General features: G+C 45.5%; 1 protein-coding gene across 2 annotated transcripts in view; it reads right to left on the bottom strand.

The window, feature by feature from the left end:
- The window catches only part of ACOT9 (acyl-CoA thioesterase 9), a 597,782-nt gene that overhangs the window by 393,611 nt on the left and 176,988 nt on the right, over positions 1-27,183 (bottom strand). For both annotated transcript variants that reach the window (XM_078657838.1, XM_078657840.1), the window contains one exon: positions 18,719-18,802. In XM_078657838.1, coding sequence (XP_078513964.1) covers positions 18,719-18,802 — 84 coding nt within the window. The remainder of the gene's footprint in view (positions 1-18,718; positions 18,803-27,183) is intronic.

Below are 27,183 nucleotides of genomic sequence, written 5' to 3'. Positions count from 1 at the left end.
CTAAAAATCAGACTTGCAGAGGATCTTGAGGACACAACTCAAGTACGGGGAATGGACTCAGACAATGTTGGACAGCGCAGCAGAAGTCGCCATAGCTCGCAAGAACTTGAAGGATCATCTGGAGACAGTGGACTTGAATGAATTCATTCAAGTTGAAACTGCAGATACCAGGGTTAGTTGTCCAGATAAGTTTTATGAAATAACACTCCGGATGGAGGGGGACATACTAAGAAAAGTGAGAGCACTCTTTTGGGAGTGACTTTCCAAGGGGTAATGACATTCTTCTTGCTGAACAAGACTGCCACCACATTTGTCAGGGAGTGCCCACATGGCGAAGACATCATTATGCCAGCCTTCTCCAACCACATTCCAATTGGGGAGAGGTGTGGCGCCGCGGCCAGGGCGACTGACGCTGGAATCTGGGGATCAGGGTTCGATCCCCGGGTCCGGCGGCAGGATAGCCCAGCACTCTGCGACTCTGGGCAATTGTTTGCTTAATCTTCCCGACGGCCCCCAGCGCCTAGAGACCCTAACGGGTGATTGTGCGCTATACAAATGTGGATTATTATAATTCATTTAAAATATACCTATGCCTGGAAATGGGCAGTAGCCCAGGCTCCTGCATTATATAAAAATCATGTAGGATGGGATGAGGATTCTCCTCACCATAAAATCCAGTTGAAAAATCAACCACCTGCACAAAGGCAGTACCCAGTTAAACAAGAAGCTAAAATACAGGTCAGGGAGATATTAGATCAACTTGAATACCAAGGGGTGATTGAAACATGCATCTCGTCAATGAACAATCCTTTGTTTCCTGTCTCCAAACCAGACAATACATATCGTCTAGTTTTGGATTACAGACATTTAAACTCTTGTTGCAAAACATTTGCAGTACAAAATGCACACAGTGCAGCATTAATGAATAACATTGTGTGTAAAAAGTATAAAACCACATTAGATATTTCCAACGGTTTATTCTATCAAAATATTGCACCAGAAAGTAGGTTTTTGACCACTTTCTCAATTATGGGGACACACTGTCACTTCTGTCGTCTCCCACAGGGATTCAAGAATAGTCCTGAGTTATTTTCAGCGAGGGTAACAGAGTTACTACAAACATATGATGACGAAGCCTTGTCATATGTCGATTACATCTATCTAACAGACGATAACTTGGATAGGCACTTGAACAGGGTGAACACCATTATATTGGGATTCGCCTCTGAAGGGTACAAATTCAATACAAATAAAAAAAAATAGAGAATTGCCCACCTCAACATACTATATCTAGGATATGAGTTATCGAACGAAGGCAAAAGCCTGGCAGCAAACTTTCTAGAGAAATGTGCGCTGCTCTAACTTCCAAAAACGCTGAAAAACTTACAGTCGATTCTAGGTTTCCTGAATTTCGGAAGAACTTACATTCTAAACTACGCAGAAAGGGTTAAACTTCTCTACGAACTAATCAAACCTGATTTAAAAACAGTTAATTGGACACAAAAACACACAGAAATTTTGTGTTCACTGCAAACAGAAATGGTAACAACAAAACATTTACAAACATGAGTAAACGTACGCAACTTAGTGATCCGAATCATTCCAGGACAATGCGGATTCACATACTTAACTTTTAACAAAGGTGTAAAAGTACCAATAGCATACAAATCATACTTGTACACACAAGCAGAATTGAAATTCGCTTCAACAGAAAATATTCTGACAGCGGTCCAAACTGCAGTAGCAAAAGAGAGATCCTTCGCACAAGGTAAACGCATTATGGTTGTTACACCTGTACTTGCCTTAGAAACAGTGACAAAAGCGAGCATTCCAAATGCAAAAGCTTTACATCCAAGATGGATACAATATGGACGCTTAACATCCCCACTTCTCCCCTCATTTCTTCGCCCTGCCCTTGGTCGGATCACTCTCTCCTGGCTTTCACAATGGACCTGAACCTTAAAACTACGCCACCCCCTTCTAAAAACACCTGGGCTAGAAACTGGAACAAAGTGGATATTATTTCCCTCTGTAATTCACTTACAGCTACCTGCCCTGACATCATGGGACTAGACCCCCACTCCCAGATCGCCACTTTGGATCAATGGCTCACCACCGCCTGTGACCCAGTGGCCCCCCTTAAGCGCATGGTTACAAACCGTTCCCATCAGGCTAACAAATGGTTCACCCCGATCCTCAAAGCCAAAAAATTGGAAGTTAGACAGGCCGAACGTGCCTGGCGCCGTACCTATTCACCCATTAGTCGGGAACACTTTGTCAAGGTACTTAAAGAATATAAAACCTCCATATTCACGGCCAAAACCGACTACTTTTCCGGGCGCATTCTGGCGGCAGAATGCCAGTCTCGTGTGATTTTCTCAACTGTGCACGAGCTAGCTGCCTCAGATAGAACCTCACCTAAAATTCCTCCTTCCCAGGCACTATGTAATTCACTTAACGATTTTTTCACCGATAAGATAATCCTCATTAAAGCCAACATTCCCCCTCCCCCCACCTCTTTCACCTCTCCCCAACCACCCGATAATCATCGCTCCCTTATTTCCATTCCCCCACTCACCAGAGAGTCGCTGCCTCCTCTACTCAATCGAGTCAAATCGGGCTCCCCGGCTGACATTGCCCCGGCACGCATCCTCAGCCAGTTTTTTCTGACGAGCCCCACACCTGTTTTGGCCCTCCTAAATAACTGCTTTGCATCGGGCTTTGTCCCGGCTTCCTTCAAGACAGCCGCAATCCTCCCAATACTGAAAAAACCTGGAGCAGATCCCTCTTCCCCTGCAAACTACCGTCCCATATCCCTCCTCCCCTACTTGGGAAAAATCGCAGAGTCCCATGCTACCCAGGTGCTTAGCTCCTTCATTGAAAGTAGCAGCTACCTCGCATCCAGCCAGGCGGGCTTCCGCCCCCGGCACTCCACAGAGAAGGTAGTCATCTCAGTAATGGACCAACTCAGGGAGGGCCTAGATACTAACACTCCTCAAGCCCTGGTCCTTTTGGACCTATCCGCCGCCTTCGACACGGTGGACCATTCCATCCTTTTGTCCCATGTCAAGGCGGCGGGTATAGGCGGCCAGGCCCTCGCATGGATAGGCTCTTTTTTGAAGGGACGCACACAGGCAGTCCACCTAGGTGAATTTTCAGCCTCACCTAGCAAAGTGAACTGCGGGGTTCCCCAGGGCTCTTCCCTTTCCCCCCTTTTGTTCAACCTTTATATTTTCCCCCTTATTTTCGCACTCCAACAAATGGAGGTCACAGTTTATAATTATGCTGATGACCTCCAGCTTATTTTTAATTTTTCTTCCTCTCCTTTCTCTCCCTCTAGCTTCCAGTCGGTCCTTCTGTTTATCCGTGGTTGGATGAATACAAACCATCTTAAACTCAACCCGGATAAGACAGAACTGATTTTGACTGGGGGCAGCGCTAACCCTTGGTCTCCTTCCTCTTGGCCTGCTTCCTTTGGTCCTTCCCCCACTCCCTCTCACTCGGTTAAAACCCTAGGGATCATGCTCAATCCTCAGCTGACACTTCACACCCATATTAGTTCTGTTGTTGTTTCTTCCTTTTTCACTCTACGTATTATCAGGAAAGTTTCCCGGTTCTTTTCTCCATCCGCCCTGAAATTGATTGTTATGGCCATGATTTTATCCAAAATCGATTATGGCAACATCATTTACAACGGCGCACCGGCCTATGCACTACATCGCCTCCAGCTGGTACAGAACCAGGCAGCTCACCTGGTACATGGCCTACCAAAATTCCACCATTCCTCCCCTCTGCTTGCAGCCCTCCATTGGCTCCCAATAAAGCAAAGAGCCCTTTTTAAATTGGGCTGCCTTACTTTCCAGGCCCGGGCTGGCACCGCCCCTGCCTTCATTAATGCAGCCATCACTAACTACATCCCTGCCAGAGACCTGCGCTCTTCTTCTAAATCTCTTTTAGTCATTCCCCGGTATAAAAAGAAGCACTCCGGTGGCCAGAAATTCTCGGTACTTGCCCCCATTTTCTGGAACTCCCTCCCACCTTCCCTCAGATCCCTGTCCTCCTACCCAGAATTTCGCAGTAACCTCAAGACTTTTTTGTTTCAGCAAGCACTTAGTTCATAACTTCCTCCTCCCCCTCATCTGTAATCCTATAGCGCCAAGAAACTGCCTAGTGAATGTGCGCTCTACAAACAACTCAAAATTCAAAATTCTAATTCAAATACAATGGGTTAATTCTCTTGCTGCAACAGACGTAGAATACGAATTTGACCATTACTTGAAAACACAAGCATTTCTACTATATGAACAAGAATGTCTTCTCCCTACTGAGATTCTGCCTCTAGAACAGTATGAATGTATAATATATACTGACGGATCAGCTCAACCCGCTATGGAGTGTAAACAAGCCTATAGTGCGGCATGCGTGATCGTTAAAGGTCGCTGGCGTGAAGGCAAATTCCGACCAATGGTCACTAAAACACAATCTCTAGGAGTTTGTACAGCTCAGCGAGCTGAACTACAAGCATTCAAGATGGCACTTGAGAATACGGACCGCGAATTCCCCACACTCATAGTGTGCGACTCGTATTATTGTGTTCAATCTTACAATGAATACTTGCAAAACTGGATTCAAAATGGACACAAAGATGCAAAAGGTGGCACAATCAAGCATAAATTGCTTTGGGAACAAGTAGTTCAGTTATGACAAGGACTACAAAACACTTACGTGATACATACGCTGAGTAATCAACGTGATGGCGTTCACGTTGCAGGGAATTCATTGGCTGATAAAGCCACAAAGGCAGCTGTGCAAACGGCTTCCGTAGCTGCAATCACTCATTCAAAAACGAAAGTAGACATCAAAATAATGGTAGCTGTTAGTGCTTCAAGCAAAGACAGTGGTAAAACATTACAGAAAGGCTTTCCACTCAAATACTCGTATATAACTGAAGCGAACAATGTTCCGTTTGCTTGAATCCCTGGAGTGGGGGATAGAGTAATTCCAAACATGGAACATAGATTAGGACTAATCTTAGCAGCACATAAAGGGCTTGCCTCTGCACATGCAGATGTTGCCGCCATAGTCTCATTATTAAAACAGAGATACTGGTGGCCGCGCATGAGGAAACAGACCAGAAACTATGTTTTGGAATGTGAAATATGCCAAAAGATGAAAGTCTCTACAGTGAAACGTCCTGCGCAGACACCCCTGTTATTTTCAGATAAACCATTAACTTGCGTTTACCTGGATCACTGAGGTCCATTACAGAGGGATGGTTACTATAAATATATCATGGTCGCAGTGGATTCGTGTTCAAGGTTCATTTGGATGTGGCCTCAGCGCTCGGCTGACCCTCGAACTGTTATAAAAGAGTTGCGAGTCTTTATCTGCACATATGCAGTTGGCACGCTACATTCTGACCAGGGTCCTGCGTTTAGCTCTCGAGCTTACAAGGAGGCCATGGCCAAATTGGGCATTTCATTGCGGTACTCTAGTCCATTCCATCCTGAGGGAAATTCGGTTGTGGAGAGAAAAAAACTGGACATAAAGCAATCTATAACAGCTAGGGTATTAGGCTCGGGTGATGGGTGGGTCAAACATCTAATAAGTGTCCAACGTAGTCTTCACAATCTGCCAAGAAGTTCTATAGGGGGTATCACTCCATATGAAGTCCTTTTTGGGACCAGAATGTTAGTATCGGACCTCGAATGTCAGACTTCAGTGGTAGACCAAAAACCCTTTGATATCAAAGACCGTTTGGCTGTTTTACAGGACTTAAATGAAATAAGAACGGAAAAAAGTAACGTGTTCCTGAAGCCAACCACCACTGAAGAGAAACCGACCGTCCCAGCAAGGCCTGTCTGGATTCCTAAGCTTGGGGACCTAGTCAGAGAGAAGATCGCGGACAAGAAGGAATTTGGGCCTTCTTACAGACAACCAGTACCTGTCCTAGCAATCCACGGATCAAGAACAGTATTACTGCCGCCCCTTGCTGGTAAAAAGGAGAACAGGTTTGTGCCCATCGACCTAGTCAAACCACATCATGTGGCCGATCATAAACAGTAGGCCAAGTGGACTCCGACGAAGTAGCAGACGCCCTAATCTGGCTTCTATCCAAGAGGTTCAAACTGAGGGACTCGTCACCTTTGAGGAATCTGCAGTGCGAAATGAAGGACTATGCAACAAAGCTATGGAACATGTACCTCGTGAGACCCAAATAACAGTTTGTCAAGAAACACCTGTTTACAATGAAGTAACAAGTGATCTAGTGGTTCCAGCGATTTCAACGAATCCTGATCTAATCACGACAATTGACAGAACTGCCTCTGGCTATTTCATTAACTTTGATACATTTTCTTAGGATCCCAGCAAGCCTGAAACTACGCCAGCTAAAAGAACTTTCAAAGAACAAGCATCAGACCTTTTTCAACACATGGAAAAGACTTATCTGGTTTCACCATGGTTTGAACTTTGGATTGTGTTGGGTGTGCTTTTTCTTCTTCTTTGGTTGACTCTGGTAATAACTTTGGGAATGCTGATAAATGGAAGATATGCTAAAAAGGACACCGCAAGTAAGAACATCAACTTACTACTCAAGCCACACATATCTCATCGTGAACAAAGATAGTTGTCATCAGTGAACATCACAGCCGTTCCTATACCAGGGGGTATAGCTTGGGACCGAACTGATTATGACATTTTTGGTCCTGCGGAGCTGTTGAAGATTCCACACCAGTGCAAGATTTCCTTGAATGACTGTTTCATCTAGTACCTTTTCTGATGAATGGGACTTCGAGACTGTTAATAATATGATGCCAGACTTAGAAATGTCTGCTGTATTTACAAATCATGAATACTTAGAAGGTTCATCAGATTATGAACAAATGTACTGTCATAATCACTATGGTCATCATTTCTTGCACAAATCTGCAAACCCTAGAAATGTATTGATGTATAACCAATGGGAACATTGTCCTACGCCACCGAAGGATAGCTCAAAAACATTTTTGGGAAAATGTCCATACTTTTCAGGTTTTAATATTTCCAATCCAGAATCATTTTACTTTAAAAATGTTAATAAGACAGGAATATACCAAACAAATTTATTCTGCAGCCTTTTATGCTCAAATGTCTAAACTAGGTATTGACTTTTGGAAAGACAACATAGAGACGAAAACTGCCTGGGGCACAAAAGATTGGCAGGTACAGGGGATAGAAGCTATGTTTAGAGCCTGTAACATTCCAGAATAAATTATGTTTTTGAATGACACTGTCCAACAGACATCTTGTCTTGGGTAAGCCAAGATAAAAGACAAACAATCTGTCCATACCTACACCTACACCTGATAGCAGTAACACTTCAGAGGGGGAGGTCGACTTACATACTATTTTGCATCAGAACAGATCCAGATTGGAAAAAATGGTTAATCTGGCCCACAGACACAAACAACTGTCAAGACAGATTCCTGAATAAAACACAGGGGTTCACATTCACTAGGCCAGATCCAAGATATGTTCAGAGACAGCATCCAGGAATAGTAACAACATACAGTGTAGGGAAACTGTGCCTTGAATGGTTACAAACATCTACACTCAAGGATGTAAAACAACACTTATCTTTACTTAAAGATGGCGCTGATCTTAGGGAATTCTTGCTAGGACCAAGAAAACTGCATCATAAACGTTTATATATGCCGGTATCTATGCTGCTTATAATGAAGCATGGAAGATTACACAAGCAGAAACTGCAGAAAGAATACGAGAAATTGATCGTATTAATTTAGAGAAAATGCTCTCTGTAGTTGACAACGGGTTACGGACTGTCGTCCAGGATGTATTTTTTGGACAGCATAGTATCTTCTGCCATAGACATCATGGAACAGGACTTGGTCATGTTGCAACGTGGTCAGTCGCAATTACGTTCTATCATGCTATAAGGCTGGACGTTACAAAACCTATGTTCAGGTTACGTACCTTGGCGTTTAATCAATACTACGTCACTGTTTTTAGAATTCAATCTCACTGATAAACAGATCAAACTGGCACAGAGGGGAGCAGACTATACGGTGCTGAGCATTGGAAAACTGGAAAGATTGCCATTTACTGTCGCTGAAAAAACAGCTACAGAATGGATTATACACGAACAATCACTCTGCTTGTTACAATTTTCCATTTTCAGTATTGTCTAAAACACATACCAGAAGGCACATATGAAAGGTTGGGTAAAGAATACATCAAGACGTCCTGGGAATTACCGTACACAGACAGATGTTGGAGTGGGGGAAGAGAGGTGTTTCTTAGTGTTAAAAATTGTGAAAACGCACTAAGCAGTTCTCTCCTTTGTCAGGGTATTAATTTACACGGAGCCTGCAATGGTTCCTCTACCAACTGATCCTACAACCTGCAAGATTCTCCGGCTGAGGTGATTGATACACTTTTTGGACAACTTTCAAATGTAAGTTACATTATGTTGAACGATCACAGCTGCTGTGGCATGTTGCCAGGTTTACCCTATCTAGTAACTGTGTCAGCCAAGGTCACTTGCTGTATGCAAGTATTGTTTCCAAAAATCAAGACAGACCGGGAGTCGCCGTTATGGCCTTTACTGAACATCTCTTCTATACGAATTGATACTTTTAAGCAGAATGAAAGCCATTCTTTTACAGAAAACTGTGCCACTGACCTCGGCCAAAGAAACCTATGATGGCAAGTCGCAAGGACTTCTGCAGAGATACATGCCCTCTTAACTACAAATTGCCCTATACGTTTCTCAGAATTGTTAAGTCGTATCTTAAACATGTCTGATACAAGTGGTATTGTACATGTATTTAAGACAGTATTTTCTGGACTGTTAGCAACTTTTGAAGCAGTCCTAGGAATATTTCCAAACTTCGTGCACTCTCTGTTTGGCGGATTGCCTCTCACTTTGGGACTCGCTGCAGGGATACTATTTTTGCTCCTACTGCTACGATATAGCAAATCAATCCACAAGCGACACCCAGTTCACCGTGGAGACAACTCTACTGGGGTGTCGTGAGCGCATCGTCCAAATTTTGGGATTAACTCGTTTAAGAGAATTAAATACCACATGGTTTCTGTCATTCAGACCAATTTGGCAATATTGCATCTTACCTGTTCTACGCTGCCTGCTATGCGGAGAAGAATGCATTCTAGACAGATGTCTGACACTCCCATCAGTCATGCCAATGGATGTTGATACTTTGCTTGAACCAATAATGGCCCATGCACTGTGTTGTCCCCAGTGTCTACCAATTCTGATGACGGCATCCATTGAGATCTCACAGACGCAAAATGCTGACGGTGAGGTACGAGAGGAAACAGGCACACAGGTTTCATCTACTACAAACATTGCTGCTGCGACCAATGCTGACGGCGATGCTTCACATCTATGTGCGGTTGATCTTCTTAACGAGGTAATCCAACTTTAACCTACAATGGTAGACAAATTAATTACAGACTTAGAAGATTTGATGTTTTCTCCAAACAATAACACTGACTTTTGATTTGGCACACAGTGTTCTGAGAGACTCTGAATTCGACCTTCATTTTTTCAAAACAAAGTTCTAGCTTTGGAACTCTTTTTTCTATGATTAATCCTTTTTCTATTTCCAAATTTGTATTTTAAATTTTTTGGCACCAAGTAATCTGCATAAAGTAGAACTATTCATAGTATACTAGAATTCTTTGAAAAACTTCCTGAGACAATATTTGACCTTGTCCTCATACCAACAGTTATATGTAATATGACATGAAATGGTTTCTGCACCTTTTTCTTCTGTATTTACGAGCCATTACAAAAACGTATGGTCGTGATTTATTCAGACAGCTTTACGCTTAGAACGAAACATTACTTTGAATGCGTACAGCACCAATGCGCTTTTGTGTACAACCAGTACCATTGCAGTTTTATGTGTTTTGGGTGTGTTTTAACACATCATGTTTATATATGTTTAACGTGTTTAAAACTTAGTAATGTCGTACATAAGAAAGTGGAGTGGATGTTGTATGGCGCCTTAGATTCTAAATGGATTTTCCGGATTCATGCCCTTATATAGGTTCAATCCACGTTGCCCTTATATAGGCATAGAAATCAAGCCCTTATTTAGGCATAGCCCATGCAACCCAAATACGGGCATGGCTACTTCCATCCGTTCACCAAACGTCACAACGATTTCTTGGATAACCAGCTTAAGCCGTTAGGGACTTCCCCTTGCTTGAATATTGATTTCACCAACAACTCAGTTAGTTTTACAATGAACATCTATTCCTTAGGGGTTCATTCATAACGTTCATATGCCCGACTTACGTCAAACATGGCATTTCCTACAAACCTTCAAGGTATAAATATACCTTCACTTGCTATAGCAAAGCACGGTGGTTTGGAGCAGTTCGACGACCTACTTGCCCGACGCAGCTCGCTACAGCAAGTCCCGAAAGAAGCAGACTCTCCAGCTTACGCACTGATCAGGAAGCTGCCCTCCTCTACTGAGAAATCCAGCTCCAGTGTTTCTGACTCCCCTTGCGGAGTGTTGGGAAATCGAGTCCCGAGACAGAGATACCAGACCTCCTTCATTCTAAGGTATGGAGCTGATTAAAACAGAGAGGGGGTAGAGGGGGAGGCATTGCGGTGAAAACTCAAGCAACAGTTGCTGCCAATTTAGCAAAGGAAGACATTGCGGGCTGTGAGAGTGCTCTCTTTAAAATAAAGTTGAATAGCAACCTGACCATGTCTGGTCCCTTAATCTATAGACCCCCTGGGCCTTCTGGGAACTTTTGTGAAGATCTAGTAAATACAATTGGACGTATGGCTAGCAAAGCGGCCAACTTCACTATTCTAGGGGACCTTAATCTGTACCTCGAATTGGAGGAAAAGGCGAAGATCTCTCACTTTTTAGCAGATTTAGAAGCCTTCCAGCTGCCTCAGTTAGTCTTGGAGGGCACACATGCGGCTGGGCATTTGCTTGATGTCATTTTTTCCAACTTAGCCTGCCTACAAATCCTCCCCCCGGTCCCGCTGACATGGACTGACCATTCAGTTATCCCATTTTCTCTACTGTGGCAGAGTAGAGTTGATGTGATCTGCCCGGCTGCTGTGGTAAAACGGCCATGGCACAAGCTTGATCAGGAGGAGCTCGCCAAGCGATTAGCGGAATCTAGACCTCAGCTTCCTCTAGATATCGAGGAAGCGCATGTGTGCTTTCAGGACTGGCTGATAGCAGGTCTGGACAGCTGCATCCCGGCCAAACGGGGAGGTAAGGGTCGTGGTCCATCAAATCCTTGGTTCACTGACCTTCTAACGCATGCAAAGAAGGGGTGTAAGCAGTTGGAACACGTCTGGCGTCGCTCTTATGAGCCATCGGCCAAAGCTGTATACCGCAAGGCAGTAAAGGATTATCATAAGCTTATCCGTAAAACACGGGCAGAGTTTGTTGCTGATCAAATCTTGACAAGCTCCAACCCTACTAAAACCATCTTTAAACTGCTCAAAAATATGAAGAATGCTGGGTTTCCCCGGCAGGCTCTAATCATCATTGTGAGGCATTAGCTCTCCACTTTGTAGAAAAAGTGGAGCAGATCTATCGGGGCCTCTCCACAGGGAATACCCACACTGAAAACGCTGGGCTAGCAGGGCCAGATATTGGGGATGAATAATGGCGTGTTGGCTCTGCCATTGCTGTCGCTGGAGGAATTTCAGATCCTAAGTGCTAAGATCAAGTCGGGGTCGCCGGCTGACCCGCTGGCGGCGAATCATCTCCGCCAGATCCTCCCTCTTAGCTCCCCAGTGGCCTTAGAACTGGTTAACCTCTCTTTGAAGTCAGCCTCCGTCCCCAGGGCGTGGAAGCACGCTAAGATTATCCCACTGTTAAAAAAGCAATCGCTAGACCCAGATGACCCAGGCAACTATCGCCCAATATCTCAGCTCCCCTTCATGGCGAAAGTGGAAGAGGCACATGTAAATTCCATCTCATCCAACTACATTGATGAGCATAATATCTTTGACGCATCCCAACACGGGTTCTATCCTCGCCATAGTACGGAATCCGCTCTTTAGGCGGTTACGGAATCCATCCGTAGTAGGTTGGATGTAGATGATTCTGCGGCCTTGATCCTTCTGGATCTAAGCGCTGCATTTGATACGGTGTCCAATGAGATTCTCCTTCAGCGCCTCTGGTCGATCGGCATTAGGGATGCTGCCTTGGAATGGTTTTGGTCCTTTTTGGCCGGAAGGTCGTTCGTTCCAAGTGTCCGTACCACCGCTTCATTCTCACGAGCATGCTCTGGGCAGAGGAGTTCCTCAAAGCTCCATCTTGAGCCCACTTTTATTCAATCTGTATGTGGGACCTTTAGCGGAGGTGGCCAGAGGCCGGGGGCTGTCCTTGGTGTCCTATGCTGACGACACTCAGCTAGAAATACAGGACTAATTTGGAGAACTTTAAGGAGGACCTATCGATCATCTCGGCCTGGATGAAGGCTAATTGCCTCCAACTGAATGCAAGCAAGTCCGAGATTTTACTGTTTGGGAAGGACCAGGGACTCTGGTCAGAGCAATGGTGGCCTGATCATCTGAAGCCCGCGCCGTTGCCGAAGGAGACGGTGAAGAATCTGGGTGTCTGGCTCGACACTGGACTAACATTCGATAAGCAGACAAAAGCTGTAGCCACAGTCTGTTTGGAGCTTCTAAGAGGACTGAGACCTTTGCTTGGTTTCTTCCCTCCCAGAGTGCGCCAGACCATCTTGCAGGCTTCCATCCTGGCGAGGCTTGATTACGGCAATGCCTTATATTTAGGTGCCAATAAAGCGAGCATCAAGCGCCTGCAGAGGGTCCAGAATACAGCCGCACGCATGTTAGTTGCTCTCCCAAAATCTCACTCCTTGGCCCAGGTTCTTGTGAAGCTGCAATGGTTGCCAATCGAAGCGTGCATACAGTTTAAGGTGCTCTGCATTGCGCATAAAATCTTGAGGCTCCAAGCCCCGGTGGGGCTATTGGGCCTATTGAAGCCATACCTGCCTAGTCGAGCTCTGCGTTCGGCCAATCAAGGTTTGGTCTGTGTACCCCATGTTAGGAAAGCGAGGGCAAGGGGCCGTTCGTTCGGCCTCTTGGCGGCCAAACTGTGGAACTCCCTTCCAGTAAATATTCGAGCGAACCCCTAGCCTTCTGACGTTTCGCAAATCTCTGAAGACTTTGCTGTTTCCCACTCTGTGATACCTGTCGTTCGCTGTGTTTCCCTGCTCTTGTCTGGTTTCTGGTTGCGCTGGGACGCCTCATTGCTGAGGCAGCCATGCGCATTACAAATCCTGTAATAATAATATTAAAACCTAGACAAAAATTTGGTAGATTCTTGGCAAAACACTAAATCTATGCTAAAGACCATATTTACTTCTTCCCTTGTACTAGACCTAGGTTAGGTACATTGGTAGGTATTTTAGAAGCACCAGTTGAGTATTTTAGTCTGTTATTTATGTATTTTTATATGGCTTAGAAACCATACAATGCTATTACAGTATTACTTTATAATACTATTCTCGCTGTACGCATTCTACTTTGCATTCTGTCTAACGATTGTAGCAGTTCACCTCTCTTGCATGAGAAAGAAGACTGTTCAATAAACCTTTTATTGAAAATGCCCGTCTCACTATTTCTCTGCAACTCTGTAGAAACGAAGGATGCACGATTGACTGAGTGAAATACTTATCTATTGTTTCTACGGCTCTGAAGATATTTTCCAGTCCTAGGGAAACAAAGTTGTCATGTTTATGCGGCTGTCAGAAACAAATCCCTTCTTGTGAATTTGAGAAAGTTTCTAGTGACCTCTGAGATGGATGGGACTCCCAATTAAGTTTAGTATATTCGATAGAGATCTACTGACCTAAGTCAAATCTATAGGATATATTATTCCAAAGCGCAAAGCCTATTGGGAATATAGGAAACTACACTACAGTCCCCTTAGCACTGAGGGAGCAACATGGCCAGTCTTAGTCAGCTACACACCACATCCAAATACTGCTAATTTAACAGCAGCACAGGTATGAACACTATATAATAGTTTAGTCAGACTATATAGAGGCCGGACACAGTTTGTTATGTGATCAAAGACTGTAAATTCTGAGAGGGCTGTTCAAGCTGCACAATCACACTTGGCTATACCTGGCATTTAGCTACAGACAATTAATGCAGTCATAGGGATAGTTCCCATCAGGTGGAAGGAAATTCCGCTCTGGACTGCACAGAAAACAAATTACCTTGAAGCAGCGTTTCCCCATATGGGACCTCAGGATAAATCTAGGATTCTTACCATATCCTTGCTGATGGAGAAGGCTCCCCATGTAGAGGACTGTGCGACTTCAGACACAGTCTTCGCTGCAGTATATACCAGGACTCAAGATACTCTCCTCATTAGATGGTCTACCAGAAGTGATAAAACAGATTTAAAATTAGTACGGGGGGGAAGACTGTCTCACTACTTTCTGTATATGTCCCACCTGGTCTGAAGACTACGACCTTTGCTGATTTGGGGAGAGTAGTTCTGGGGCTTCCGGAAGGCATTCTGGTGATGGGTGGAGATTTCAATTCTGTCGTCTTCGGTATGGAGGACCGCTACCCCCCCAGGGACCTCACGAGATCACAGTCTTGGTTGGGTGGCTTTCTGGAGACGCTGGGACTGGTAGATTGTTGGAGGCTGCTGCATCCGGGACAGGCGCAATACACCTTCCACTCTGGTACTCACGGTAGTCTCTCTAGACTTGACTATGTCTTGATGCCAGCAGCACAGGCCTCTTCGGTTAGGGAAGTTAGACACCTGGCCAGGGGTATCTCAGATCACTCCCCACTGTGGCTTTTGATGGACACGAAGATGGGGGCTGAGGGTCGGGTGGCCCCGATCAATCCTTGGTATCTCCGTAACCCCAAAACCCAGGCGGAGTTATTCAAGTCTCTGGATCGCTAGTTTGCTGAGAATGTGGGGTCTGTGTCCTCTTCTGTTTCGCTGTGGGAGGATTTCAAGACGGTTATCCGTGGACAGGCGCTATCATTAATCGCTGGCGCCAAGATAGGCATAAATGAATCCGAAATAGCTGAGCTGGAAGGGGATTTGGAGTTGGGTATCACTCATGTTAAGGTTCATGTCCTCAGTCTCCTACAACTTGATTACAGGGCGTTGGTAACGGACGCTGCTAGAGTTATGAGTAGAGAGCAGCAGGGACGGCTATATGATGTGGGAGACAAGGCTGGGAATCTGATTGCTTGGTTAGACAGAAAGGAGAGGGCGAGTCGTGTGGTTCCTGTGGTTGAGAGCTGATGGAGTGCGAGTGACTGATCCTGTTGAGATTGTGGAGTGTTTTGCTGAACATTTTCGAAATGTGTATTCCCCAGTTTCCGATAGACCAGAGGAAGACTCACATCTGCTGTTACGAGACATTGCGTTGCCTTGCCTATCGGATTCAGATAGGGATCTGATGAACGCAGCACTTTCCGTTGGCGAGGTGGCAATTGCTATTCGTTCTGTCCGTTCGGGAAAAGCTATGGGCCCTAATGGTCTCCCCATCGAGCTTTATAAGCTGCGTCCTGACGAAATGGCGCCGTATCTTCATGATATGTTCCTGGAATCGCGAGACATCGGCTCCCTTCCCCGTGATCAGCGACTTGCGACCATTGTGGTGATTCATAAGGAAGGGAAGCCGCGGGATCGCTGCGCATCCTATAGGCCTATTTCGCTCCTAAATGCGGAGCCCAAGATCCTCGCAAAATTGCTGGCAAACCACGGGTGCTCGGTGATCGGTGACCTGATCCATCCGGATCAATCTGGTTTCATTCCACATCGTAATACAGCATTGAACTTGCGGCGCCTGCATGGCGTCCTTGTGAGAGCAGCGTCACCGGCCATCTTGGCTTCCTTGGATGCTACGATGGCCTTTGATACAGTGGAATGGCCATATCTCTGGGCTGCTCTTGCAAAGTTCGGTTTTGGTCCTGGTTTCATCGGCTGGGTAAAACTTTTGTATGAGGAACCATTGGCTCAGATTGCAGTGAATGGCCGGGTTTCTAAGTCCTTTGTTCTGGGGAGGGGCACACGGCAGGGGTGTCCGTTGTCCCCACTTCTTTTCGCCCTCGCCTTGGAACCCCTGGCTGCTTGGCTGCGGTGGGAGCCGTCGATGAGGGGTATTCAGTGGACCCCAGACTTTGAGAATCAAATATCACTCTATGCAGACGACATCTTGTTGTATCTCACGTCGCCTCGAAAGTCGTTGATTGTATTGTTTGATGTGCTGTACTCGTTTGGGAGGAACTCCGGCCTTGTGATTAATTGGACCAAGTCCTGTGTTTACGTACTCTCGGGTGACACTCCCTCTTTGCCGCACGGTTGCCCCATACAGGTGACGCAGACGGGATTTAAGTATTTGGGGGTCTTTATTACATTAGACCCCGTTGTCCGTTATGATCGTAATCTGCTTCCTCCGATCCAACGGTTAAAATCTGACGTTGTGGCCTGGCACAGACTGCCATTGTCCCCCCTCGGGCATGCAGCTCTTTTCAAACTGATGTCTTTGCCGCGGTTTTTATACGTGCTTCAAAACACATTTGATGTCATTCCGGCGAGCTATTTCCGGGAGGTGGAGAGTCAGCACAGGCCGTTTGAAATGGGGTGGGCGTCCGCGTATTGCCCTCGCCAAGCTGACGCTTCCCTGGTATGACAGCGGTATTGCACTTTGAGATATTAGGCGATACTATTGGGCCTCCCAGCTGGGAGCGATTAATCATGGAATGTACGGTCCTGCGTTAAACCCTGCGTTTGAGATGGATAAGTGGCAGCTACCGGGTGGAGATTACAACAGGGCGCTTTATTCCAAATCTGCTGGAGGGAAACTTTCGGGGCCCACTAAGATAGCGGTGCGAGTGTGGCAGTGTGCGAATGCGGCAATGGGATGGACGGATCGACTGACCCGGACGACTCCGCTCTATGCGTCTGAAAGACTGGGCAGCCTGTGGAGGACGAAAGGCTTTGAGAAGTGGGATATGATCGGTATTTGCAGGGTGAGTGATCTTTGGGCCAAAGGTAGGATTAAGACCTTTGAGGAGTTGAAGGTAGAATATGAGCTGAGTGACAAGGAGTTCTTCCGTTATGTACAGATCCGCCACGCGTTGAGTTCGGTTTTTCCTGCAGGTGTTGCTATCCCGGAGTCATCCCCACTCGAAGATCGGGTGCTTGACGGATATGTTCCAGACAGCACTATTTCTTTGATATATAAGAAATTGATCAACGATCGTGTTGACCTGTTGGTGCACCTCAGAGAGGTCTGGACCAGTGACGGTCTAGAGCTGGATGATGAGGACTGGCAATCGGCGATATCCTCACCCAAGGAGGTCGCGATTCCGGCCCGTCTCCGACTCGTGCAGCTTAAGATCCTGCATCGGATCTATGTGACAGGCCATCGCCTGATTCGTATGGGTTATTCTGTGGATGGGTTGTGTAAGCGTGGATGCGGTTTAACTGGTACTTTCCTCCACATAATTTGGGAGTGTCCGGAAGTGGTAGTGTTTTGGAGTCGAGTGCATGCAGTGATGGAGGAGGTCATGGGTGTTACGCTGCTGCCCGAAGCCAGGCGTTGTTTGCTGAATGTTTGGGAACCGAATGATTATGATGTGGCGCAGACTCAGTGTGGGACCCTTGGGAATATGGTCGCCAAGAGAGATATTGCGCAGTTGTGGGGTTCCCAGAGACCGCCCACTGTTTTGGCATGGAAGGAGAACATGGATTGGTGTATGTTTAGAGAGAAAACGGTGTATGTGGCACGCGACAGACCTAAGAAGTGGGGTAAAATCTGGGGCCAATGGAACTCATACCGGGGTGATATATGTACACCTCCCCTCTCCGATATTCCGGATGTTCCTCTTCCCCCCTGACCTGACATTCCCAGTGTTGTCTAAGCCCCAACGTATTATGACTCTGCTTCCCCCCTGCCCCCCCTTTGCACTGATGATTTGTATTAAATTGTAATGCACTTTCCTCCCTCCTTGAACACGTATCCAGCTGTGTTACCTCTATTGCCTTGTTTGTTTATGTTTTATCAACTAATAAAAAGAGTTACAAAAAAAAAAAAAAATTAGTACGTGGCAGCCCTTGCCCTGGACTTAGGGATGAAACTGACGGGCAATTTTGCTGCAGTGTCTGCCATAACATTAAGTAAATTTCAATGGGAAGCAGCAGCACTGGCTATATGCTAGCGCCTACGGGATTTGCCTCCAGGACAACAAGAGTGCAAATTACCCAAAATGATCAAAGAAACATACTCAGCAGTGGGTAGAGATAATTTGGGAGTCAGACATAGTAAGCTATAAAACAAGCACCTGACTCTTCAACTTCTCTTTGCATCTGGACCGTATTCAGTTTGCTCTGTGCATGAACACATGCACTATCCAACAGCCACAAAGAAATTGACTTTATCAATGTTGTTTATATGGCAGTTCATTGGAAATAATTATGAAATATTGAACTTTAATTTATATTTTCTTCAAAGAGAAACTACATTTAAAGAAGTCTTTTTAATAACAATTATCATTAGAATCAATAACACACCACAAATTATTTTTTGAGAGTCTACGCAGTACAAGGACAAGATTTATTTCATCAAAATCACCAAGACAATGCATGCCAATCATATACAATTATGTTTGGTGTCTTGTTAAGCATATATCACTTACCAATTTTGTCCACCAGAGCTGTGACTATTGATAAAGGAGATGTCCCAGTATGTTCTACTTTGGTGTGAGTGTAACAAATAAGTACTGTAAATAAATAATTTAAGTTATTATCTGCAGCACACATTTGCTACTTTTTAATTGAAGTAGCGTAAAATTAAAACATAAAAAATAATTCAACGTACGAGAACACAATACTCTATCTAGACCTGCATGTGCACATTAAATTTACAATATAAATTGATTGTCCTGACAAATACGTGGGAACTCAAATCTACAAGGATATTCCCAGCTACACAAATTTGTCAATTACCTCCTTGACACCCCCCAAAACCACCCTCAAACAAAATGTGAAACAAGTCTTACACCTCCTCACATTTAAGGACGATTGTGGTATAGGGGCAGGAAATTTGAAATAATATTACAAAAACATCCAACATCAACTAAGAGCTCACACCATCAAAGAGCTTTCAGATATGATCTATAGTTATGGGCAGTCACTTTTGGAATTGATCAAAACGTCTCATTATCATGTTCACATGTTGTCCTTTATTTTTCCTACATTAGTAAGTAAATTACTGCTGCAATGCTGTCAATACTTTTCAAATATTTACATTCTAATGAAAAGCATGAACAACTTGTAGAAATAAAATGCAATTTGGGCTTCAGAGCACAAATTTCGAACACATCTTCACACAGTTCACTGAATTTTGCAAATTAACACACAGACTATAGAAACAGATTTCACTAGTGACATAATACCAAGGAGCCTGAATTCTTTGTGTAAAAGCCCGTCTCTAATTTAATAATTACAGTCGAGTGGTCACATCGCTAGTCACCTGTAATAAGAAAATGACGTAGCTGCTTCAGTGAAAAAACATAGTACTGTTGAGTTGTGATGTTATAATGCCTGCTGGCCGAGCAAACAGCCAAGGTAAAACGTAGGACACAGAGCATAATTACTGCTGCAGTTTAAGAAATAAAAATGAGAACTGGCTTTCCCTTCTTCGGATCTATCTAACCTGAATAGCAATCAGCAGACCTTGTAAAGGTACTCTGCCTTTGGCCTTGTTTGTTATGTGGTCACAGGAGTTCTCAGTAACCTGCAATATCCTTATTATGTACAGCAGAAAGTACTTTATTGCACATATAATGGATAAGCAAATGTTTTGAAAACACTTGTACTTTCAATAGTTGAAGTGGTTTCTAACCAACGTTTAACGGCTCTTTGGGGAAAGCGAATACCAAGGTTTCTGGTGAAGTGGAATGAGCAAGTTAGAAAGGCAGTTCCTGGTGAGAGGGGAAAATAGTGACCTCATTTTTAAACTAGTTAAATATGAGGCAGAGTAAAACCATCCAGTGACTGACACGTCAGGACTATGCAAAACTGAAGAGGTTTGTGAAAGTGTAAAATGAGGGAAAAAAATGTGTTTGATCTGTATAAAGAAGATACGAGATGAAAGATTTCCTAGCAATCGTAAAGGTAAGTTTCAATTCTGTTAAGGACAAGGAAGCGAGGATTATGCACAACATTCATAACATTCTTCTTTATTTTGCCCAGAAGCTTGACAGAAAACAACCATAAACCATATTTCTCATGGGCCTTGCGAAAATTAGAACATTAGAACACCCAATCAGCTTTCTGTTGTCTCTTCAACAGTCGTTATCAATTCCTTTCCCTCCTCTTCTTCGCTGTTCCTGCAGCAAGTAAGTGATCTTCTCACCTCTATAGTCAGTCACTCGAACCGCGCAGCAAGAGTTGATTTTCTCCGCTCCTGTCATAGGAGCATAAATAACATGGCCTTTACATCTACCTATAGGAAAAAAAGTGTGTATTTGCAGGACTGTGCCCCCAGTGAGCCTGGAGTGTGAAGCCTCCAAGTGGGGTCTACAATGTAAATCATCAAAATAATGAGACAATGGCTGTCCAGGCTCAAGCCCTCTAGGCATTCAGGGTTTTACCCCCACATTAACCCTGACAGGGCCCTTGGCCAAACAAACTCTATAAACTGCTGGAACCTACTGGCTCACTTTCCAATCACTAAAGGGTAGCTGTTCCTAGGAAAGAGCTGACCAGTCCACTCACTAGAAGGACAAGTGACAGGAAATCTGTCAAGGAGTGTAGGTTTGATAATCTTAGGGGTGGAATTCCTCCTTGTTAAGGAACTGCCATCACACACCCAAGCGGGTGTCATGCTTCATCATCGGGCGTTGCTCCTCGTGAGGGTGGCGCTGCAGTCCCTCACAGGCCCAGCAAGAGGGCTCTTTGTCAGAGATCTTTTCGAGGAATGCCGCAGTGGTGAGGGCGGGTGTGTGGGGAGTGGTGCTAGTGAGTTAAAAATATCACACTGGTACCGTGAGGAACTTTATTCTGGGGTCAGTGTGATATGGTTAAAACTGGAGTCAAGAGGAATACTCTTGACAGGGTAGTCAGAATAGGGAGCATTTTCCTTCTGTGTATTTTAGTGCTGGAGGTGAGAACAACTGATGGTATCAGGTCGACATGTTTCATGCCTCTCGTGGTCTCCAGTGGGGTTTCTTCAGGACTGTGCAAAAGTGTGTGTAGTGAAGTTCAGAAGTCTGGGACAACGATACTGAGTAAATCCTGTAATGATACCTAGATTCAGGTGTAGCCTGGGTGACTGCACCCAAACGGATATGAACACCTTAGTTGCAAAATCCAACCCAAAAGGTTGTGAGGGAAGGCTTTATCGGCAAGGAGCGTGACATAGAGAAGTAAACAATGACTTCCCGTGAAACAAGCACCTTACCTACCCACTGTTGTGCATCCTTTTGGCTCACACCACATCATAATTAGACACCACCCATGTACTTATTGGCCCTAATACAGCTTACAATATACCAAGTGGGTGACTCCTACCTACAGTAGAAGAAAGAGGAGTATACTCCACATCGGGGAGGCGGTGAACACTTCGGTTCAAAACACAATCACATCTGCTCTTTCAGGCGGGCCCCAACGGGTAATTAATGTATTGGGTACTGTTAGAACTGGGTGTCTCTAATTGGCAGAGATAGGTACCACTGTCCAAATAGGGACCCTTGCTTCTAGTCAGGGTAAGAAGGATACACTCTTTAGATAACCCCTGCTCACCCCCTTGGTAGCTTGGCACGAGCAGTCAGGCTTATCAAAGGCAATGTGTAAAGTATTTGTACCAACAGTCACAGTAACACAGTGAAAACACCACAAATTGACTCCACAACAGTTTAGAAAAATAAAGGTATTTAATCTAAACTACACAAGACCAAAACGACAAAAAATCCAACATACACAGTTCAAGAATATGGTTTCAAAAGAGTTCTTAAGGTTTCGTTAAAATAGTCCACAGTTGCGTCACGTTTTAGCCAACAGTACCTTTAGATGCGACAAAAGTTCCAAGTGAAAGCTGCAGCGTTGACAAGCAAGCGATGCGTCACTCCTGAGACCCTGGGGAGGCGATGCAACAGCCCCGCTGGACGTAGCGGGCGTGTTGCGGAGACTCCGGTTTGTATGGGGCGATACCTTGTGTGGAATCATAGCGCAGGTTTCGGTGGAAGCAGCTTGCAAAACGTATGATGCGACGATCTTCAGGATGGTGATGATCTCAGGTGCGGCGGCGTTGCGCGGTGCAGCGTCGATCTTCTCCTCCTGCGGCCCCTCGATGCGATAGCTCTGCGATGAACCTTGCAGCGACGAGATGCGGTCCGCAAGCCGGCGGTGCAACGATCTCACCCAGTGACGACAGGCTCTGCGACGATGTTTGCAGCGATGGTACTTTTCCCGCACCGGAGCGATGCGTTCCGCAAGCGAAGCATGCGTCGGTTCTTGCAGCGGCAACAGGCGCTGCGACGATCTCGATCTTCGCTGCGGTGGGAATTTCTTCACATGGACGGTGATGCGCTCAGCACGCGACCGATGCGCGAAACTTTTCGGAAAGCGTTTAGTATCTTGATTTCCAGCTTCCCAAGCACAGGTACAACTTCCAGAGGTACCACAACAGGCCCAAGCACTCTGGGAAAGACAGAACTCTCTCAGTAGAGTTCAGGGAAGCTGGGGGTGAAGTCCTTTTGTTCCTGGGACTTCTTAACAGGGAGCCAGCTCTTCTCAGGCCCTTGGAGATTCCTTCAAGCAAGGGGACACAGCACAAAGCAAAGTCCTTCCCCTCTCCTTGGCAGCAAAGCAACTGCAGGTAGTCCACAAGCACACAGCAAGACAGTCTTCCTTCTTCAGTCTTCCAGCTTTCTCCTTGGCAGAGGTTCCTTCTTGATTCCAGGATGATCTAATTTTCTGTAGTCTGAGGTCCTGTACTTATACCCCTAAAAGTCTTTGTTCCCTTTGTGCACGAGGGCTCTGAGCCCGGTCTGAACCAGTTCTGGGTGTTCCTTGAGCACTTTGTTTTCCTGGCCTCTCCTTTCCTTTCAGAGAGAGGGGCAGGGTCATCAGCCGACCAGCAGGAGGTGGAGCCAGCATTGTTGAAGGCAGGCACTGCCCTATTCGGGCCCAGGTGCTACCCCCTCCCACCACTCTAGATGCAGATGGAGCTATTCAGCCCAGGGGTGGCCCACTCAGCCTCTGGAAGCCACCCAGCCCCTGTCACTCACAAACCAGACATTCAATTCACAAACAGGCCAAGGCACACAGAAAGGTCAGACAAGAGACCAGCAACTTTCTAAAAGTGCTGCTCTCAAACACAGGATTTAAAAACCACCTTTCCTGAAAAAAATGTGTTATTAAACTCTGAGTTCAGGGATACCAGACTTTTATGTCCTATCTTGTTCCTATGGGAAGATATGCAGGTAACCACTGTAGCCAGCATTCCCCATGATAGTCTATGGGCAAGATAGCCTTACAATAATGAAAAACGAAAATAGCTGTAATTCACTACCAGAGCATGTCACCTGCACTAGTACATGCTCTACCTTTCACATACACTGCACCCTGCCCAAGGGGATACCTTGGGCCTTCCATAGGGGTGACCAATGTGTAAAGAAAGGGAAGGGTTAGGTCTGGTCAGTGGGGACACTGACCAGGTTGACATGGCAGTTCATAGACTGCAAACAGGCACTGCAGTGGTAGGCCTGAGACACCACTTTAGGGTTACTCATGTGGGTGGCACAATGAGTGCTGCAGGCCCACTAGTAGCATTTTTATCACCAGCCCTGGCACACTCAGTGCCCTTTACTAGGGACTTCTTGGTGATAAAAATATGCCAATCATGGATAGCCAATTACAATTTACACAGGGAGCACTTGCACTTTGACACTGATCAGCAGTGGCAAAGTGCCCAAAGCATCTAAACCAGCAAAAACGAAATCCAGCACCGCGTCTAAAATACAGGAGGCAGAGGCAAAAAGACAGGGGAAACCACGCCAAAGATGCCAGGTATAACAGGTACCAAAACATTCCCCATCTCAACAGAGTAGAGCAGGACCCTGTTGATCCAAGAGGATCTCAAACTCTTCAGAGGCTGTAGCTGTAGCTTTGGGCGACCTTTTTGGCGACTCCTTTATTAAGGAACTCAAAAATTTGTCTCAACGTTCATCTCTCTGGCCAAGTCCAGGCCTCCATTAAGAAGGTGTCTGACACTAGGAATTTTCCTGGGCCAGGAGAGGAAGGGGTGCTTGGCTGGCCACCCATACTTTAACAATGCCCCCCAGAGAGGGAAATAATCCAGAAGACGGAGGGCCTGGTTCACAAAGGCAATCTGAAACAAAAGCCTAACTCTACGACTTCTGGTAATACCAAAAGTGGTAAAGTTAGACTTTAGTCTCAGATTGCCTTTGTGAATCGGGCTCAGTATTGACAAGATAAATCCTGTTTGGGAGCTTCTTCCACTTACAAGGTACAGAACGTGCACAAAACAGCAGAGGGTCCTCAAGGGGCATATCCAAGAGCAGTTTGTGCTCCGCTAAGTGTCCCATCATCACCTCAGGTTCTAGTAGGGGTCAGATTGGCAAAGTTCCTCCACAATTGGCATTGCATTACTTAAGATGCCTGGGATTTCTAGATGGATTCTCCTTTCAACTTGTATTGTCCCTCCCCCTGGTCTTCCCAGAGGCACAGTCCCGTCTATTAGACCTGAAGGTAGTTGAGCTAGACGCAGAAGATGCTATCTCACGATCCTCCCAACATCCCAGAGGCATTGTCGGCATTATATTCCTAGTGGAAAATATGGTACAAGAGGTTCAGGCCAATGATGAACTTGTAGAACTGTGTGTCTGGTTTCTGCTACTGCAAGATGGAGGCATTCATCTCCGACACTGCTGGTGCCTCTGGAATTCAAGAACACCTAAATCCCGATGATTGACCAGTCACGGGAAATACTTCAATTACATTTAGCAATCACAATTTCCATCTGTGAGAGTCTGTGTTTTGTCATCAACAGAGAGAAGTCCTCGACAAACCGATCCCGGTACAATTTCAGGGATTTGTGAAGGACTTAGTGAAAGCCACTTTCAGCCTCCGAAGCAAGAGGATGTGCATGATTCGACAGGACCTTAGAAGAACCCTTGCAAAGACAAAATATTCACTGAGCCACATTGCGAGGAACAGTGGGCTTCCCAGGACCAATATATTACAGAGCGCTGCATTGCTTGAAAGCAACTTGCATGAGAAGGGGTCTGATTTATTTGAAACACACTTTCAGAAGACTCCAGGGAAGAGATCTGGTGGTAGTTAAACCACATGGGAGCCTGGAATGGCTGATCCATCTTCAGTTTGGATCCGGATCTTATTTAAGAGTTGGAAACCAGTCACACTGGATGGGGTGCCAGATATGGAGAGTCTTCTACCGGAAGAAGGTAGTCAAATTAAGAGCAAAGTCTCCATATTAACTGCCTGAAGCTCCTGGTGGGCTCCTTAGTAATAAAGTGATGGCTTAAGGAGAGGACACAGTGCTTCGTCCTTTTGAAGACCAACAATATCGAGGCAGTGCGATGCATACACTACCTCAGAGGGACACAATCACAGATTCAGACAGAAATCAACAAAAGTTTCTGCCAATTCTGTTTCCAGAATCAAATGACAGTGACAGCAGAATACCTCCCAGGTCGGGCAACATTGTGGCGGATTGGAATTTAAGGTATCAAAAAGAGTCAAGCACATGGCAATTGGACACCACCGTGTTCAACGCACTGAACGAGCAATGGGGTCTCTTCCCGGTAGATCTCTTTGCCTCCTGCCGAGACAGGCAGATTCCCAGGTTCTTCAGCTAGAGACCGGACCAGAAGTATCAGCAACAGACGCCTTCCTGTAGGATTGGTAGTGGGAGCAGGGATATGCCTTCCCTCCATTTCTTGTGATCAGAAGAACATCAGAGCAGATAAGACGACAGGCAGCAGAGGTGGTGATCATCACCCCAATTTGGAAGTCTTAAGTATGGTTTCCAGTTGTTCTGGAACTTTCTTGGGATTCTCCAATCCATCTACCCCATCATCCTCACATTCTCACGATTCTGGAGGATCTCGTCCATAACATGGCACAAAAGGCAGCCTTCATCTGATCGTATAGAGTATTACAGGAGACGGTGGACAATCCCAGGATTAACTGAACACGCTGAAGGAACCATCCAAAAACCTGGGCACAGACCACAACCAAGAGATACAGATCTGCTTGGAAGAGATGGATGGGTTGGTGTGTTCAATGAGACTTGGATCCTGTGGTGTCAGATGTAGTTAACATACTGAATGTATTGGTGGACCTGGCTCTCCATGGTATGGTTTACAGTCTGTAAACACCTTTCATTCTACTATTTCAGCATGGCATCTGCCAGTTGTCAGAATACAAATGGGCCAGCATCCATTAGTGTGCAAACTCCTTAGCCGTATGAGACTATCCCTTTCTCCAGAAACAAAATATTCTGAATTGTGGGATGTCAATAGTGTTTTGGATTTGTTCCTTTATTTAACAGGTAGGAGTTGTTTGGTAAGCTTGCAATTTTGCTGAGCTTTGTTTCTTGCAGGTGAGTGTCAGATGTCAGGGCATTTGAAATCACAGGAAGGATGTATACCCCGCAAAGGGTTACCCTTGCAGGTGGTAGGACTACCAGAACTAGGGGTGGAAGGAATACGCAAAGTTTCACTCCGCGGAAATCCATGGAGTTCCACCAACAGGCAGAAAATCTGCATGTCACACTGCAAGTTGGCGCCAGTAGCATAAGCAGCACTGAAAAATCAGTGCATACTGCACCATGCCGTGCGGAAATCTTCTCGAGCACCAGCAAAATCTACTGGAGAAATATCCCCCAGACCGCAACCACTTGTGACCACACTTACTGAAAAATCATGCATGGGGATGCCAAATCTCGCTTGCAGTTATGGAGCCTAGTAGGGAAAAAACATTATGCCCCAACGTTTCCCATAATTTGTCCCGAACTCCGCATTACCAGAGCAATGTGGAAACAGCACATTCCGCGGGCGGAGTGAAACATTTCACTTAATTGACTTAATTGATACACATAGCATATCTCCTC

This window comes from Lissotriton helveticus, chromosome 8, assembly GCF_964261635.1.
Source record: "Lissotriton helveticus chromosome 8, aLisHel1.1, whole genome shotgun sequence".
Taxonomy (NCBI): domain Eukaryota; kingdom Metazoa; phylum Chordata; class Amphibia; order Caudata; family Salamandridae; genus Lissotriton; species Lissotriton helveticus.
The sequence above is the reverse complement of the archived record's forward strand: the minus strand, read 5'-3'. Positions and strand labels throughout refer to the sequence as shown.